At 49.4% G+C, this 15,879-nt stretch overlaps 1 protein-coding gene across 1 annotated transcript; it reads right to left on the bottom strand.

Moving 5' to 3' along the window:
- Nucleotides 1–794: 794 nt before the first annotated feature.
- LBH (LBH regulator of WNT signaling pathway) lies at nucleotides 795–11,198 on the bottom strand. Its single transcript, XM_065739628.1, has 3 exons — nucleotides 11,073–11,198; nucleotides 10,815–10,917; nucleotides 795–3,235 (listed from the first exon to the last, which is right to left on the bottom strand). The coding sequence occupies exons 1-3, from the start codon at nucleotides 11,096–11,098 to the stop codon at nucleotides 3,044–3,046; spliced, it is 321 nt and encodes a 106-aa protein (XP_065595700.1). The 5' UTR covers nucleotides 11,099–11,198; the 3' UTR covers nucleotides 795–3,043.
- Between the last annotated feature and the right edge of the window lie 4,681 nt (nucleotides 11,199–15,879).

The raw sequence follows: 15,879 nt of genomic DNA, 5'->3' as shown, positions 1-15,879 counted from the left end.
AATACGCACTCAGTTCAAGAATTAAATTTGAAGGTCATTAATATAATTTAACCATCATCTCACTTACATAGGCAAGACTAGAGCCTGTTACTTGCCAAATTACAGGAACTTTTCTCCATGTATCTGAATGATATGGATATTCCATGGCATTTGCCTATCACCTTGTTTTCATGCAAAATTAAATCCCATTAAGTACACAGTTTGAATCACTGAATCTTAGCGTGGTCGGATTTCCACACCAAACAGGTTCAGAACCACCGTCATGCAGTTTCTTCCAGATCTTCCTCTGAACGCACTGCAAAATGAAGCACAGGTTCCATACTACTACTAAGTACAGCTAAGAATATACAGCTAAGAATAGATGCAGTTCTTCTTGACTGCAACTTCATGCTCTGCAGTGTTAAGATATTAGATATGATTTATAGCTATAAATTTATAACCTTTCTAGTTATAAGATATGAAGTTAGATAACTAAAATGAAATTTTGGGACAAAAAGAAAAGAATATTCCTTTGCTGCAGCCCTTCACACAGCAATAAGTGACTATAGAAAGACCGAAGGCAAAGATGCTGCCCCACACTCTCCAAGCTGATTTGGGTTCATAATCTCATAGGGCATGCTGAGGTGAGCACAAGCATCCCCAGGTTCAAAGGACAGCCTCAACCTGACAGACAAGATACTTGGGGATATTTTTGTTCACCTTGCACATCAGTACACCCCATACTAGAAACAAGGACTGGTTATTACCCAGGAAGTTGACCATCCAAACCCATCCACTAGTAAGAACAAAGCCAGTATGTTTGGAAAGCATTTTCAAACTTTATTTACAACTGTCACAGTGACAAAAATGTAGTTTGAAAAAAATGCTAGCTTCTCCCTGAGGCTCAAAAAGAATTACAGAAATATAGAATGTATATCCTACAACAGGAGTAGTTTTACTGGAGTGCTTTGTTCTTTAGATGCGTTCAACAAATAGAAATATACACAATACTTCCACAAAAGGATGCAGACAGAAATACACAAGTCTTTAGGGCAGACAGCAGGTCTTGAGTCCGTGGATTGCCATCTCACTGCTGCCAGATGATAGTATCTTTGATATACAGCTTTGACTTGGTGGTACGGACTGAGAGTAACACTTAGAAATAGGACAATTGGCTGGTATACAGGTGTATAAGCTCATTCAGGTAAGACAGCAAGATTAGAACAAGTGTTACAGGTACAACAGCTGAATCCATCAGAGAAAGTGGTACCATTACATGATGACCATTTGGTGATAAACCATCCACCAAGACAGGCAGGGAGAGTATAACCAGGCCTGCAAGGCTAGAGACCAGCTGCAGTGTAGGAACACTGAATTTCTCCTGCTTTGTGCAAGCTCACCGCCAAGCTCCTATCTGCCTGAAACAGTTATGTAGAGCTGAAAAGTTATTGCCATTATGTTTAAAACACAAGCAAGACAAGACTAAAATGATCCTGCTAATATGTTAAAAGCAGTTCCCAACCCCTGCCAGCGTTTAACTACTCATGAGGTATTAAAAATACAAATACACATGTTCAAATAGATTTTAAAAATGGAACTCGTTACAAGCAAAGGAGGGTGGCATTGGGATTATTATGAAAGTTTGGTTAAGGCCTTGACGTTTCTTTTACTCTTCTGTGACCCCAGATTTGGTTTAGGTAGTAACTGTTCTCATCCTATTCCAAGAGCAAGTGGCTCCCTGAGCTGGCCCACAAAGCCACAAGAGCATCACTTTCCAGGCAAATGGTGGGATACCCCACCTGGCAGCAGACCCCCCCCCTCCTCCCCAAACACAGACAGGCTGCTCCTCCACGGGGCACAATACGGTGAGAAGGACCCAAACACAGACTTTACAAAACAGTCTGCACTCCACTGAACACCCGTGAACATCCATCTCATCCTTGCCACAAAACAGATGTCTCGTCTCAGGATGCTCAGGCTAATACTCCCTGCAGAGCTCCCCTCCACCTTCTCACTGATAATCCACACTGTCTGGTGTTTGGTCTTCGGGATACCTCCAGTTTGGCAGCGTTGCCCTTCTGCAGGTCCCTGCAGGAGCAGCCAAGCCTATCCCCAACCCCCACAAGCCCACTGACCAGCAAGTTTAGATATAAAACCCTACATCCCCAAAGACACTGAGGCAAGCAGGCGCAATCCTCACCCTCCAGCTTTGGGCACTGGAACAAGACAAGACCAACCACAGTAGCCTTGGCAAATAGGAGAGAAAAATCCACGTATTCAAATCTATGCGCAGTGTTCACACTGCAAATGGATGTCTTTACATCAAATTTGCACTACCTCAAGCTAACCACCTGCAAGATCAACTAGGGCCTTGCAGCAGTAGAGATGACAAGCAGCAGCCTAACATTACCCTGCAAATACAGCTGTTCAGCATTGAAAGGTCTAAAGGCAAACAGAGGGTGAGAAGACAGCTTTGGGAAGGTGACTGGTACAGGCTCAAGAGCGAGAAGCCCACTACTCCTATGGATGCTCACTTGACTCTAGGAGGTGCTGAACTGGGGAAAGCTACAGGTCCCTCAGCACTAGAGCATTTTGTGATGCTTTGCTACAGACACTTCCACCTCCAGAGACAGACAATGGAAGCTTCAGGAAAAGCAAATCTGAGATGACCGCTCTGTTCTCAGGCTTCTGGTCAGAGGCAGCTCCCAGCTGAACACTGCTCTGCTTGGCTTCCCTCTGCACTCCCCAACCCCAAGCTCCCCCCTCCAGCATCCCTCAGGTGGTCACCCTCCACCACATGCTTGGAACTTCACTGCTGCCTCTACCTCAGAAAAATACAGATAGTGATCTCGAGAACAGCAAACTTTTCTCTGTGTTACTTCCTTCCTTCCTCAGAAGGTCTGGTGACACCAAGGGCTTCAGTTCTCAATACAGAGAATACAAAAAAACTAAAATCTTGCAGGTGCAAAGTTGAACTTGTCTTTTTTTCTTTAAAAAGACTTTCAAAAAAAGTGTGGCTCCTCCTTCAGAAGGGTGCAGTCCCTTGCCTTTCCTCAGATGCCATTTATTGCTCCTTGTTGTCCTCCTTTGCATCTTCACAGCTTTCCTCCTCTTCCTCCTCCTGGACCAGGAACTCCTCAGGTGGCCATCTCAGCTCCCCGCTCTCCACATCACCCTCCGTTGGCTCCACCACGATTGAGGGCAGGCGGTCCTTCAGCTTGCAGTAACAGTCAAAGTCAGAGGGATCAGGGAAAATCTGAAAGAGCCAAGAAACAGCCTGTGAGAGGAGCTGCTCTCAAGCAGTCTCAGCTAACATCCAACTCTCAAAACTTGGTTTTCAGGGTGGACTCGTCTGGACACAGTAATCACCTGAGTGATGGGAAAAACGCCTCAACTTCTTAGTAATCTCTGAGAACTTGAAATCAGCACTGCCCAAGAGGCTTTCAAAGCATATACATTTGCTTGAATGAGGCTCATCAAATAGGCACCTGCTTTTGGCTATTTACCCAAAAGCCTCACCCCCCTCCCACCACAGCTTTTGCATGAATGCTCATGAGTTTGCAAACGGAGCTATCTCAATCTGCAAATCTGATCTTGTTTCCTGCTGCCAGTCAAGCTACACTCATGCTCCAGACACTGCTGCCAGAAGGGGAAGGAGGCACGAAGGTAGCACAGCACAAGCAGTCCTCACCCTTACAAGGGTCTGTGCCTGGTGTCCCTCCTAGGCAGCAGAAACACTCTGCATGAGAAGTTCAGCTGCATTTTGGTAGTGCTCTGCATGCTACAGCGACTGTCCATCAGCAGTGAAATTCAGCAGGAAGACGGTCTGGGGAATCGTTAGAGATTGAACCAAGGGTTGGAAAAGCGACCACATTTCTTAGGGCTGAAGGTACCTATGGTATAGCTAAGAATCACACATCCCAGCACAAAGAATGAACACCTCCCTGTCCCCAGCCCCCAAAACGCAAAGCAATACCTCACCCCACTCCCCTAGCAGCAGCATCAAGGCCCATACCCACAGGTTGTGCCACTGGGCTACAGGCTTTGATCCTTCCAGAAACTAACGCAAAGATATAGGTACAGGAAAAGCTGCATTCAGCTGTGCTGGAACATTAACAGTGGGCCTGCATAACTAAATGGCTGTGTGAACAGAATAGGAATGCCTTGCCAGGGGAACAGCTACAAGCTCCACCTCATCCTGAGGAAAAACTGTTGGGTGACAAGAACCAGTTCCCATATCAGATCCCCCAGTTGGTAACCAGAAGATTAAGCAGCTTTGTCTATTTCAGAACATTTTATCTGCATATCCATTTTCCACTGTGGTTCCATCAAAACAGCCTGAAGAGGCTTATCACCAAATGCTTTTTCCTGGAGGTGTAGGTGACATGAGGAGCCATGTACTACACCAGCTGAATTCATCCAAGCCACTAAAGCAACTTTGCAGAGAGCAGCACAGCTAATCTCACATGGGAGCACTGCACTCGGGTGCTTGTTTGGGAGCAAGACCTGATCTCTTCTGATCTTTGTGGTCCCAGCTCCAAAGCAGGCTCCCTGCCCAGGAGCCTTGAGCATGAACCATAAAGCACCACACTCCCCAAGCCAATCATGCAGGTACTCACCACACAGGGAAAGCTTTACCCAAACCCCACTCCATCAACTCCTAGCAACTATTATCAAGCCGTTGTCAACATCTGGTCTTCTTTTACTTAGAAACATTTCTCCCTTGAATCCAAAGCTCTGTAGGAACCAGGTTATCACCTTGAAAAAGCCAGGCTGCTACTCAATGTGGAGTCAGGCAAGGTAACTTCAGGAGCAGATGCTCAAGAAAGTGACTCAGTGCACGAGTTCCCCTTGCACGGTGCCACTCACAGGATAAGCAAGACCAGAACTGTTTCTTGGAGCTTTATGGCTTCTCAGCTGAACAAAGGCAGTTTGAGACACCCAGCACACTACTGGAAGTACAGTCAACAGCTCTAAAACATCAACTTGATATCTGAACTCAAGACAGGAAAAAAAAGTACCTTTGACATTACATTGTTTAGAAGGTTGCAATGGAAAAAGAAGCGTGGTTCAGGAGGTTATATAAGCTGATAGTGTCATGAAAATAGCCTCCTGTGCAAGAAAAATAGCAGTCTAATAATTAAACTAACCTTTGGCTGCTATGATTTTAAGCACATTGGGTCAAATTGGAGCAATTTCTTTGAAAACAGTCCGACAGCTTTTTTTTTTCCAGAAGCTAAGCAGTCATTTCCTTATTAAAAAAAATCCCTGAAATGTGGTGTGCAGCTTTTTTAATAAAAAAACTAGCACAATCTTATCTCAAATAGCTGCAGGACAAACCAAACCCAAGAAGGTCAAGATTTTTTCCACTAAGTCATGTCTTTTAATCGTAGAGGCAGCATGAAGTGAGATGTTGCAACTACATTTTCAAGGGGTGGGGACCATCAATGGAAAAATTATACAAAGGCAAATTTCCTAGCATGTGACAAGCAGGGCAGCACTGCTGGCCAAGTACGGGGACTGAAGGGAAGTGGTTTTCAGATTAAGACTTCGTTTGCACATCCAGGGAAATGGGATGGAAAAGTCTCCTGGGTCACCCCCAAAATAAGCTGAGTTGCCAAGCTCTTTCTACAAAGATTAGCAAGCAGCAGCTTTCCATCAATGCACACCAGCCATGCCATATTTGTCACTCCCATAGTCTCTCTCCCAGTTCTATAGACAATGGGAAGAAAAAACACTGGAAGAAACTTGCAGTGAGTTCCCCACAGGAGTGCAACAGGCTCAGATCCCACCTACCAGCTCTGCAGCCTCTCTTGCTTTTTATCAGAAGGAGCCACCTTGCACACTGCTGAAGGATGCCTACCACTGACCTACCTGTCCCCAAATGACAGCCACCAACCAGCTGCTTGGGAAGGCCAGCCAAAAGCAAGTTCAGAAGCAGCTCAAACATAGCTGCCTCCCTCACCTCTGAATACAGCATGATGACCACTTGCAGGTCTGCCCAGCTCTGCAGCATGTCACAGCTGCAAGCCCATTGCAAGAGATCTGTCAGCTTTGTAGCACAAGTAATTTGCACTCCTGCACTGCACAACACTGCTTCTTGCTTGCAGCAAGACTCATTTGCACGGGCCTCTCCAGATGATGCTCTGGGAACTCCTGTCCTTCAGTATAGCAAGAGCAGTGAGAAGCAGGACTTGAAACGATCTGCAGAAAGTCATGTTTGCCTCTGTTTCGGATGATCTAGCTCTGCTATCCTCAAATGAAGTCTTGGCAACAAGAACGGAAAGTTCCCTTGGCCCTGGGGAGGCTCATACCCTCTCTGAGCACTCACAGGGAGAGAAACATCAATAGCAGGAGAGACGTCAGACAGCTAAGGAGATTAGTTCAGAGCTACCGTAATCCAAGGGACACTTGTAAATCTAAAACAACATCCACCTGTGTCCTCTGTTCCACACCAGAAGTGTCTGTCTCATCTCCCCCCTCCCCCCCCGGGTAGAGGCTGAAAGCTATTTCAGTTATATTGCAGGGAAACTAAGGTAAGAAGATCTTTCCAGATTATGTTACTGTTTGGGGGAAAGTTTTACCTCACTGTGGTATTACTAATACAAGACACAAAGGTCTGCACTGAGATGCATACCACTTCAGGGACAGGATATACCCTGAGGTACACACACCACCTTCCCCTCCCAACACTAAAATGTGAGTTTTAGACTTCTTGAGCAGTATCAAGTTAAAATTCCGCTTTCTGACTTGAAATATAAGTTCTTGAAACAAAACTCTGCTGTCACCAAGAGGCATGGCGAGCTCCTTTCAGGAAGTATTTAAATCATCTCGGTGCCTTCTTCAGAGGAATTTTCCAGCTACAAGAAGCAGCACTGCTAAGTTTCACTCATACAGTAGTCATGACTTGAAACTGAGCTCCATCTAGTTATGCACACAGCGTGACTCAGGTTTATGAACGATGACAACAACTCAGTCACAAAGCACGTCTTGGGGGACAGAGGCAGGGAAACTTCAGCAGCATAGCATCATAACAATTTTCCATCAGAGTAATGAGACATCAAGTAGGGAGGAAAAGACACGTGTTGAGATGTTACCAGGAGCTGCGTGTCTTCAGCTTGTATTTCAGCAGAGCACTTGCCCTGAGCAGGATAGCTGGGAAGGTATTAGTTCAAGCTCTGCTCTTTCCATACACCGCTTCTGCCTTCCGTTAAGGTACAAGACCTTGGAATAAGCATTAGCTCAACCTGAAGTAACTGAACTTACTGATCTTGTCTAGTAACCATGCAATGCAGAAACTGAACAGGTAAAGTTATCCAGTCATCCTAAATTCTGCAGCTCAGACTCAAGGTCTCCTGGCAGCGTTGAGCACCAGCTTCCATACAGGACTTCCCCTGGAGAAACCAAAGCGTAGCAGTGCCTCACAAGCAATGAAGATGAATTTCAGCCTCCATCCCCCAGCCAGACACCAGGTCAGCCCCACAATGCACTACTGCCTTCTATCTCCCCAGTTGTTTGGGAAGTGGAATGAGCACAGAGGAGCCCCACACTGATACAGCTCGAGCCCCGCAGCACTGCAGCTCCTCAGGGGCTAGTGGAGAAGTAGCACTCACTGACACCAATCCCCCCCAGCAGTACTGATGTCGCAGGCTTTTGCCTGGAACACTGGACAGGACAGTAAGCCTATTCACCTAGATTCAGTCTGACGTCATTCGCAGCTAACTGTGGCTGTGATTAGCCCACACAGATCCCAGTGCGATGCGATCATGACTTAAAGAGCTCAAGCTCCCCATGACAACCAAACCCCAGCTGATGGCATGAGGCAAGCTCAGCCTCCACTTGCCAGTCTCCCAGAAGGCAGCCCGAGGCCCAACAGGACCAGCCAGTCAGGCTGCAGCAAAGCAGCATGCTCAGCTCAGGGTAGAGTATTTGCTTGAAACAAACACTTGAGGCAAATTGTTTTCAGCTGTGCTCAGATCTACTTTCAAGAAACAAAGCAGGATCCACATCACTGTTTTGACGATGTCAAGTCAGCCTTCAACTGGGTAGCAACACCCAAGATGGCATTAGAGGACAAGCCAGCACAGTGCTGACCAGGCTTCTCAGAACAGGGCTACCTGGTGCTGGAACTGCAAGCAGCACATCAACTCCACGGGGCAGGGAAAAGGCCTGGCTCTGCAGGGACCACCAGGCAGGAGGGGCACAGAGCCCTCCGTAGGCACATCTGCTTGTAGCAGGGGCATCTTGAGCCATCAGCTGCATTGCTATGAGTTTTTTTGTTTAGCAGTCCCATGGGAATTATGGGATATCTATTAAAGATCCAGAAATAGCTCTCCACTGCAGGCACAAGACCCAGCATGACATCATCTCCTCAGCTGCATCTTCTGTTTCGTCTGTGCCTCTCTGCTCCAAGACTCGCATCCAGATCTCACCATTCACTTCCAACACCTTCGGTAGGCTCAGAGCAGCTTTACTTCACAGATTCAGGAATCAAAACTGCTCCGTACTAAAAGGCTTTGAAGTTAGAACATCAGCTTGCAAGCATTTGGCACGCTAACTGGAAAAAGGTATCTATGCCGAGAAAGCACATTGTGCAAATGAAACCACATACAAATTACTAAGCCTACACAAACAACTCAGTTATCATAGGTATGAGACTTCTGCAGCTCAGGTTTTCACATCATTGCTTCAAGAGCAGCAGTGTCCAGCCCACAGAACACCAGGAAGCATTGCTGGGGGGATGCACATCTCCTGGGCATTAGACACATACTATAGAGTGTGAGCAGAAGCAAGGAGCAGGCAGAAAAGCTGTCAAGCCAGAAGCTCCCCCAGAAAATATCTAGTGAGACAGGCAGGGGCCCTGACATTCAGTGAACTCCATGGAATGAAGGAACCAGACTGCCAGAGTTGCCTCCTGTAGCCAAGGGTGGTCACACTCACTGAGAGCACCCTGCTCTGCATGCAGGTGAGGGAAGATGCTGCAGCTCAAACCTCAGCACCAGAACAGTCATGCTCTGTTAGCTGTGTCTGGTTTTAAGTTATTGCACTACAGCTCTCAGGCCAGCACACAATTTCCCACATACCAAATACTCTCCAGCAGCAGAACAGCGAGAAGTGCCAAACCTCACAGAACACAGTTCACAGCACTCTTTGCATTTGATTTGCCCTTGCTATTTTAACTTCAGTTTTCAGCTGCTTAAGGACCATTTCAACGTCTCGCTTCGCACAGCGACATTTTCAGCCACTCAATCAAGAGGAAGAAGGCTGCAACCTACTCTCAATCCTCTTTGCACTAACCTGATTTAGTGGCAGACCTCATTCCCGGCCCGCACACCACCCAGTAGCATCTGCCCTCTCAATACCCCAGGCCTCTGCCATCAGCTCAGCTTACAACAAAGCCGAAGACAAGCAGGCAGTTAGCAGCTCCTGTGAAGCACCAAGAACCCTCCACATCACTCCAGAAAGTGGATCCAAGATAGACAAGCCCTGCATAGATATGAGTCCTCAGCATTTGCAACAAGCACCTCGAGGTGCATATGATCCATTCAAAGCCGAAGAGGCCGCTCTTCAGTTCAGCCAAACAGAACTCACTGAGGTCATTAGCACTGGGGGAAAACCTCACTGAAGCAGTCAGGAATAAACAAACCACTGACCTGAGCGGGTTAGGCACCTCCATACAGCATCTTGTTTAAGGCACTTGTTTGAACATCTGGCAGAGACTAGGGCAACAGCTTCAACTTCCACAACCATTCCCACTCCTGTACAAGTTCTCTGCAGCGGAGGAAAGCAAGGCCATATGCTTTCCACTAACTCAAGCACTAAAACAGAACAGCTATTTCCACACAGAGGCAATAAACCAAATTACTTGCACTGCTCAGATAGAGATTCTGACCAAAAAAAGCAATGCATCCCCTTTCTCCCCCCCGTACAGCTTTGGCTTCTGCCTGAGCCCTGGCCCAAAGTCCCATTGATTTCACGCCTCAGTGCACTGTTACAGGCTCGTAGCTCATTTTTCAGGCATAAATACACAAGTGTACAACAGAGCACCTAATCTGAATGCCCAATTAGAGCAAGTGCCCCTGTGCAGGCTGTGCCACATCTGCAAAGGAAGAACTCTGTGCTGCAATCTGCCATGAAGAGTCACTCCGTGCACAGTAACACAAGTGCCAGGCACATACTCAGCTCCTGTGTTAAACCTCACCAACCTGCAAGAGTTGGGAAAAGCAGATCTAACGGGCAAAGATAACTCAACCCTGACTGGAAGTACTGTGGCTGAAGGTAAAGGCTGGAGTTTGAGCACCTCTTCATGCCAGCCACTGACTGAGAGGTTAACAGCTAATTCCATCACTCACCACTTGCAGGATGGACGCAGCTCCTGCCTTCAGGCCTCGTGCCTGCAGGCACACTTCCAAGGCTTGTCCAGCCTCACTGGATCTTACAATAAACTTAACCCTTTCAAACGGGGGGGAACCGAGGGATGGCTTAGGGGATTTAAGTGCTGTACAAACAAGTCCCTTCTGCTGCAGGTAAATCATTTGCAAGCCATGGTTAAGGGACACCAGCAGCCTCTCAGCCTGGTGACTGGCACAGACCTTTACTACTCAGGGCATCTCCTCTCCCACTGAGAGTCAGTGAGCATCCAGCAAGCAGGGGTGGGGTTCATGCACTTCGGAAACAAAGTGCTCTGCCACTGTGAGCAGATACTAAGCGGTACTTGGATCGGATTGCTCCAGCCGAGCAAACGTCGCAGCTCACACTGCAGGAGCTGCTATTACGATCATCAGAGCAAACCCACGGTCCGGCCCAGGCAGCTCCGCGGGGGACGGAGCGCTCACCTGATACGAGAGCCCATCCTTGCGGGGGCTGAGTCCGATCTCATCCATAGCCGGGGCGCTCATCATCACTTCGGTCATCTCGGCTGATCTCAGGTAGTCAGGGCTGGAAACAAAGGACAGCATTCAGACCACCTCAGCGCTCCGGATGGTGTGAGCGGCATCGGAGCCGTCCGCGAGCGGACGCGGGTCGGTCCATCCCCGCCCCCACCCCAGCGGCCCCGCACACCCCAGAACGGGCAGCAGGCAGCGCCCACTCACCAGGGCAGAGGACAAAGCACAGACATGAAGTCCCGGCGGGGGCCGCCCACGCCCTCGGGGTGGCGGCAGGGCACCGAGGCACACGAGGCTGCAGGAGGGCGGGAGCCACGCGGGACAGCGCTGAGACACACAGCGTCGCACCACCGCCTCCCACTGAAGCACGGCGGCAGCGCCGCGCCACCTTAAATAGCCGCGGGGGCGTGGCCTCCCCAGTGCCCGCCCCCTCAACGTGACGTCATCGTTCTCATGAATGGCTTCGGCGCGCCACTCTCGGGGGCTGAGCGCGGCGGGGGGAGGGGCGTGGCCGCGGTGTGTGTCCGTGGGCGCTGCGCGTGGGGCCGTTCACGAGCGCAGCGTGCCGTGACTGATTGCGTTGTGCGAGCTGCGAGGCTCGCGCGTTGCCCTCGGTTCTGCTCCAGCGGCCCTCGAGGCTGTACGTGTGCGCGGACACAGGTGCGCGCGTGTCCTCTGTTGCGATCTCCTTAGGTGGATGGGACATAATGATGGTGTTCGTGGGCGTTTGACATCAGGCGTCTCCTCCCCTGTGTCAGATCGCTGCCAGTCCCGAGGAGCTGACCCAGCGCGTGCGAGTACGTGTTGGGTGCAGGTGAGCCTCGCTGCTCTGCTGATGGGCTCTCTCCTAAAGGTGGACAAGGCTCAGCCTGCGAGACACATTTCTGAGGCTGAACAACTGAGATCCAGGCTGGGCGGAGCTCAGCTCTCTCAGTTATGCCATCGGGAGCAAACCTGCCTCTCCCAGCTGTAGCTGCCTTGGTCTTGAGTGTAAGAAATAAAAGCCAATGAAAAAAATAAACCACAAATCCTTAATAGAACCAAAGAAACCCATGGACAAGAGCAGGCGCACCTCCCCTCTATTGCACTATAGGGTTCCTGCAACCACGGCGAGCAAAAGTTGCTCCAATTGTACGATGTGTGTCCGTGTATCCCAGTGGTGTGGGGTCCTCTATGTGGTCTATGAGGCAAGAGGAGTTCTCAATGCACTCTGCCCCACCTGGCACCAACCCCTTCCACCTGACACTTGCTGAAGGGGCATGCCCTATTTATTTCCTTCTGAAAAAATAAAAGGCTGTCGCTCCTTCCTTCCAGCCATTTTCTGTGCAGCGTTGCCTTCTGCAGTGACTCCTGGCCTCTGTTTGAAAGAAAAAAGCAGTCCTGTGAGACCAAGGAGGAGCAGCAGGCTTGGAAGGGCTGATGGGTGGGTGGTCCTGTGTGTCAGGGCCCTTGGGCTTGTCCTGTCAATAAGCATTTGCTTTAGGGCTTTGCTGGTTTGGGACCTTTGATGGCCCAGCTGCAGTGGGTGAGCAGAAGAGTGCAGAAGTGAGGATGGAATGGAGGACACGCACACAGCTAGATCAAGAAACCAGGAGTAGCCATGCGATGAGCCCATTTCTCACCTGACTTTCTTTTCTTCACTGTTGCTAATGAGCGTGAACATGAACACTCTGTCCCTAATGGCCAGTGTTTCACTTAGCACCCTGGGCTTGGGTGCACTCAAATGTGCACTGAGCAGGGCAGGATCAGGCCTGAAAGCGGGTTTTGGTGCTCAGCGAGCCCTCACTTGGCTCATATATGTGTCCTGCTAGCACCTCCTTCTGGTGCCTACTGCGAGAGGCATCATCTCTGTTCTGCTGCTGAACCTGGCACCGCTCACACCTAGCGCAGTATTTCCATGACAAACACACACTGGTATATCTAAGATGTGGTTTCACTGCAGCACTTGGCCTTCTGAACCTGCGTGGCTTGCCCTGTGCTCACACCAGCCACTGGTGCTCTGTCAGGAACGAGGAGCAATGGACTGCCCTCCCCTGCCCAGCACAGCCCCAGCAAAGAGGCAGCAGGCACGCAGCAGGAACACAGAAGGGCAAATTAGGAACAAAGTGTGTCTGCGTTGATATTTATATTCTGTTGGTGTAAATGAAATGCTTTTTGGCCAGAATCGGTGTACGGAAAATAGCTTCATTTGAAAAATTGAATCCTTTACTGAATCACCGCCCTCCCCCTTTATCACTGCACTCGAGTTTTATTTATTAATGGATGTATTTCATTACCAACGTGTCCCACCGGCTCTTGGCTCCCTGCTTCAGGCAGGTGAGGCCCTGCGAGGTGTCCTGGCAGGCTGCAGGCCTGGTGGCATGTCACCCCACGTGGCAGTGGGGCCTGAGCGACATCTCTGTGTCCCAGGGGAAGGAGGCAGGGTCAGAACCAAGTGTTGGGAAGGCACCAAAATGGGAGCTGAGGGGAAACGTATTGTGAAGGGCCTTGTTTCTAATTCTTTCTGCATGGAAAGGAGACTTGTGTAGTCAGTGTGAGTCCCCGTGACCGTGGTGTGCTCGGATTCATGGAGCTGCTCCCAGGCCGTGGCAGTGCCCATCACCCTGCTCTGCACATGCACGTGTGCCAGAGGCAGCATGTTCCCTGTGTGCAGGGCTCCATCCCAGGTGCGATGCAAGGCTCTTACTGATGCCTGTAAGTCAAGCTGTGATGCTCAGCAGTGACCTTACGTCTGACCTACATCTGTCAAGGAGCAAAAAGTAATCCCATGAAATCCTCAGCTTCCTACTTATGCACTGAGGCCAGTTATCCTGTGCCTTCTGCCCTGAGAGCCCTCTAACGCAGATCAGTGCACTAGCTGCTTCTTGAGGGGCTCCAGGAATGAAAAGCCAAAGTGTTTGTGCTCTGCAGCCTCCAAGAAAGCTCTTTCCTCTCTTTAGGCTTGTACTGACCCCAGCGGGGAGATGATGCTGGTGTTCAGGACAGTGTCACAGCCCAGCCCAGGGTGGGTATATGTACATTTGTATCTTAACGTACAGAACAAAGTTCTGACATGCAAAAGCAGTGAGAAGCGGGACAGATTTCTCTACGGAGAAATCCCTTGTGTTATTTTAGTGGAGAAGACTCCCACTGAGCACTTGGTGCCAGCGGGTTTGTGGGTGGGCAGGAGTCTCCCCAGACAGAGCCTCAGCCAGTGCCAGCTTTGTCTTGCAGTCAGGGTGTCTCTGCAGTACCGAGAACTATTGTCGTGGCTCCCTTCCCTGCCAAAAGCAAGCACCCTACTGCTGACAACATAAGTTACAAACACAGTCTCAACCAACGCTGTGACAAGTGGCACTTGTCCTACTAACCACCTCTCACAATGCTCTGTGTCCCCTCCACAGACAGCTGCTGCCTCTGCCCATCAGTGTGTGCCAGCCTGTGGCAGCTCAGCAGGCACAAGTGAAGGCAGGAACTGCTTCCTTCTCTGGAAATTAAAGGTCTCATCACCGTGAGACACAGAGGTGCCAAGTGGGTTCAACAAACTGAGGCAACAGATTCAAGAAGGATCAATATCTGTGGTGACGTGGACTCGATCAGGAATTCTTTCTTTTATGGTAGTCTCAGCTACTGGACAACCACTAGCACTAGCATCTCACTTGAAGCATGGTGCTCCCAGCACCGTGGTACACCCCACTTCTTGTGGAGAGCCCTCATCGAGCAGGGGCATGCAAGCCTTGCTGCGGCCTGCTCAATAGAAAAGCAGTCACTCACGCTCCACCTAAAGGCCCACGATTTAATCCTGGGGGACCAACAAGGGGAGATCCAAGATAAATAACATCTGTGCATTCACAAATAGGAAGTGGAGTTGCTTTCATGTCCTGAGCCTGTTGATTAACCAGTGCTATTGTTTGGCTTGGCTCTCACTGCCTGGTGACTTGGAAGGAAGGTAACTAAAAAGGATCGTTTGGTTACACTCCCTAAATCTGGGTATCTTTAAATAGTGCATGAGTTTGCAGTTTGGCTACAGAGGACTGATGGGAAAAGGTAGCAGAAGAGTGCAGATGGCTATCAGAAGGGAACCTGTGTTTAGTCTGCTTGTGCCAGATGGGAATGGAAAGTTCGATCCCTTGCCAAGTGTTTAAAAGAGGAAATAGGATGTGATATTGTGCCTCCCACTCCTTTCTCTCCCCTGAAACCAGCACGCTGCTCTACTTCCACTTGGTGTAAAAAATAAAAAATGCAGCTTGGACCACTTAAAGCCTCAGAGACAGTTAGAGACAGATCTCATTCCTTTTTAACGTGTGTATTGTGTTGAGATGGATGCGACAATATATTTTTACACTCATCTGATCCAGCGCTGTGCAGCACCTGTCTTCCAGTCTCTCGAATTACTCAGCACAACAGAAACGAAACTGCAAAGTTCCCAAACCACAGAGATGTCCTGCTGTGACCTCCCTGTCTCTGGCCAGCAGAGATGGACCTGTGCCACAGTCCCACAGCAAGACTCGTGTCAAATAATACCTTGGATGAGAATCCCACCTGTGAGTCAAACCACAGTCTCTCACCTGAAACTGCTGTGATTTCTCCTGGCTCACAGAGCTCTGTCCTGGAGGAAGTGGACACTGATAACCACAGGGTGGGGGTTCAGCAGGTGGTTTTAGGACATCCTGGGGCTGACCCCAACCCTGTCACTGCAGCGACCTCAGTGATACAGTGCATCAGTAAACACTCAGGTTAACCTCGGAAACAGCTCGTGGAACTGAATGTCACAAGTCACCACTAAGAGCTTTGGGCAGAAGGGATCTCCGGAGATCTCTTGCCCAGCTCATGCTCAGAGCACGCTGACCTGCCAAGCAAGCAGTTGCAGAGGGTTGATGAAGCTGAGTTCTGAACATTTCCAGAGCAGAGACCCCTCAGCCTCTCCCAGCATCTATTTCACTGCCTCACTGCCTCCAGAGTGAATATTTTCTTGCTGTCTAACCAGAATTTCTATCCTGTTGCCTTTTGGCCTCTTGATATGTACCTAAAAGAA

Source organism: Cyrtonyx montezumae, unplaced genomic scaffold (genome assembly GCF_038088225.1).
Source record: "Cyrtonyx montezumae isolate F1298 unplaced genomic scaffold, pur_monq_1.0 scaffold_24, whole genome shotgun sequence".
NCBI classification, from domain to species: domain Eukaryota; kingdom Metazoa; phylum Chordata; class Aves; order Galliformes; family Odontophoridae; genus Cyrtonyx; species Cyrtonyx montezumae.
This window is presented reverse-complemented; position numbering and strand designations above follow the sequence as displayed.

What these genes read in the sequence shown, in the direction of transcription:
- LBH (XM_065739628.1), bottom strand. Translation starts at nt 11,098, where the DNA reads ATGTCTGTGCTTTGTCCTCTGCCCTG. An exon ending in GTGCTTTGTCCTCTGCCCTG is followed by an intron (nt 10,918 to 11,072) that starts GTGAGTGGGCGC and finishes CTTTGTTTCCAG; the next exon opens with CCCTGACTACCTGAGATCAG. An exon ending in AGGATGGGCTCTCGTATCAG is followed by an intron (nt 3,236 to 10,814) that starts GTGAGCGCTCCG and finishes TGGCTCTTTCAG; the next exon opens with ATTTTCCCTGATCCCTCTGA.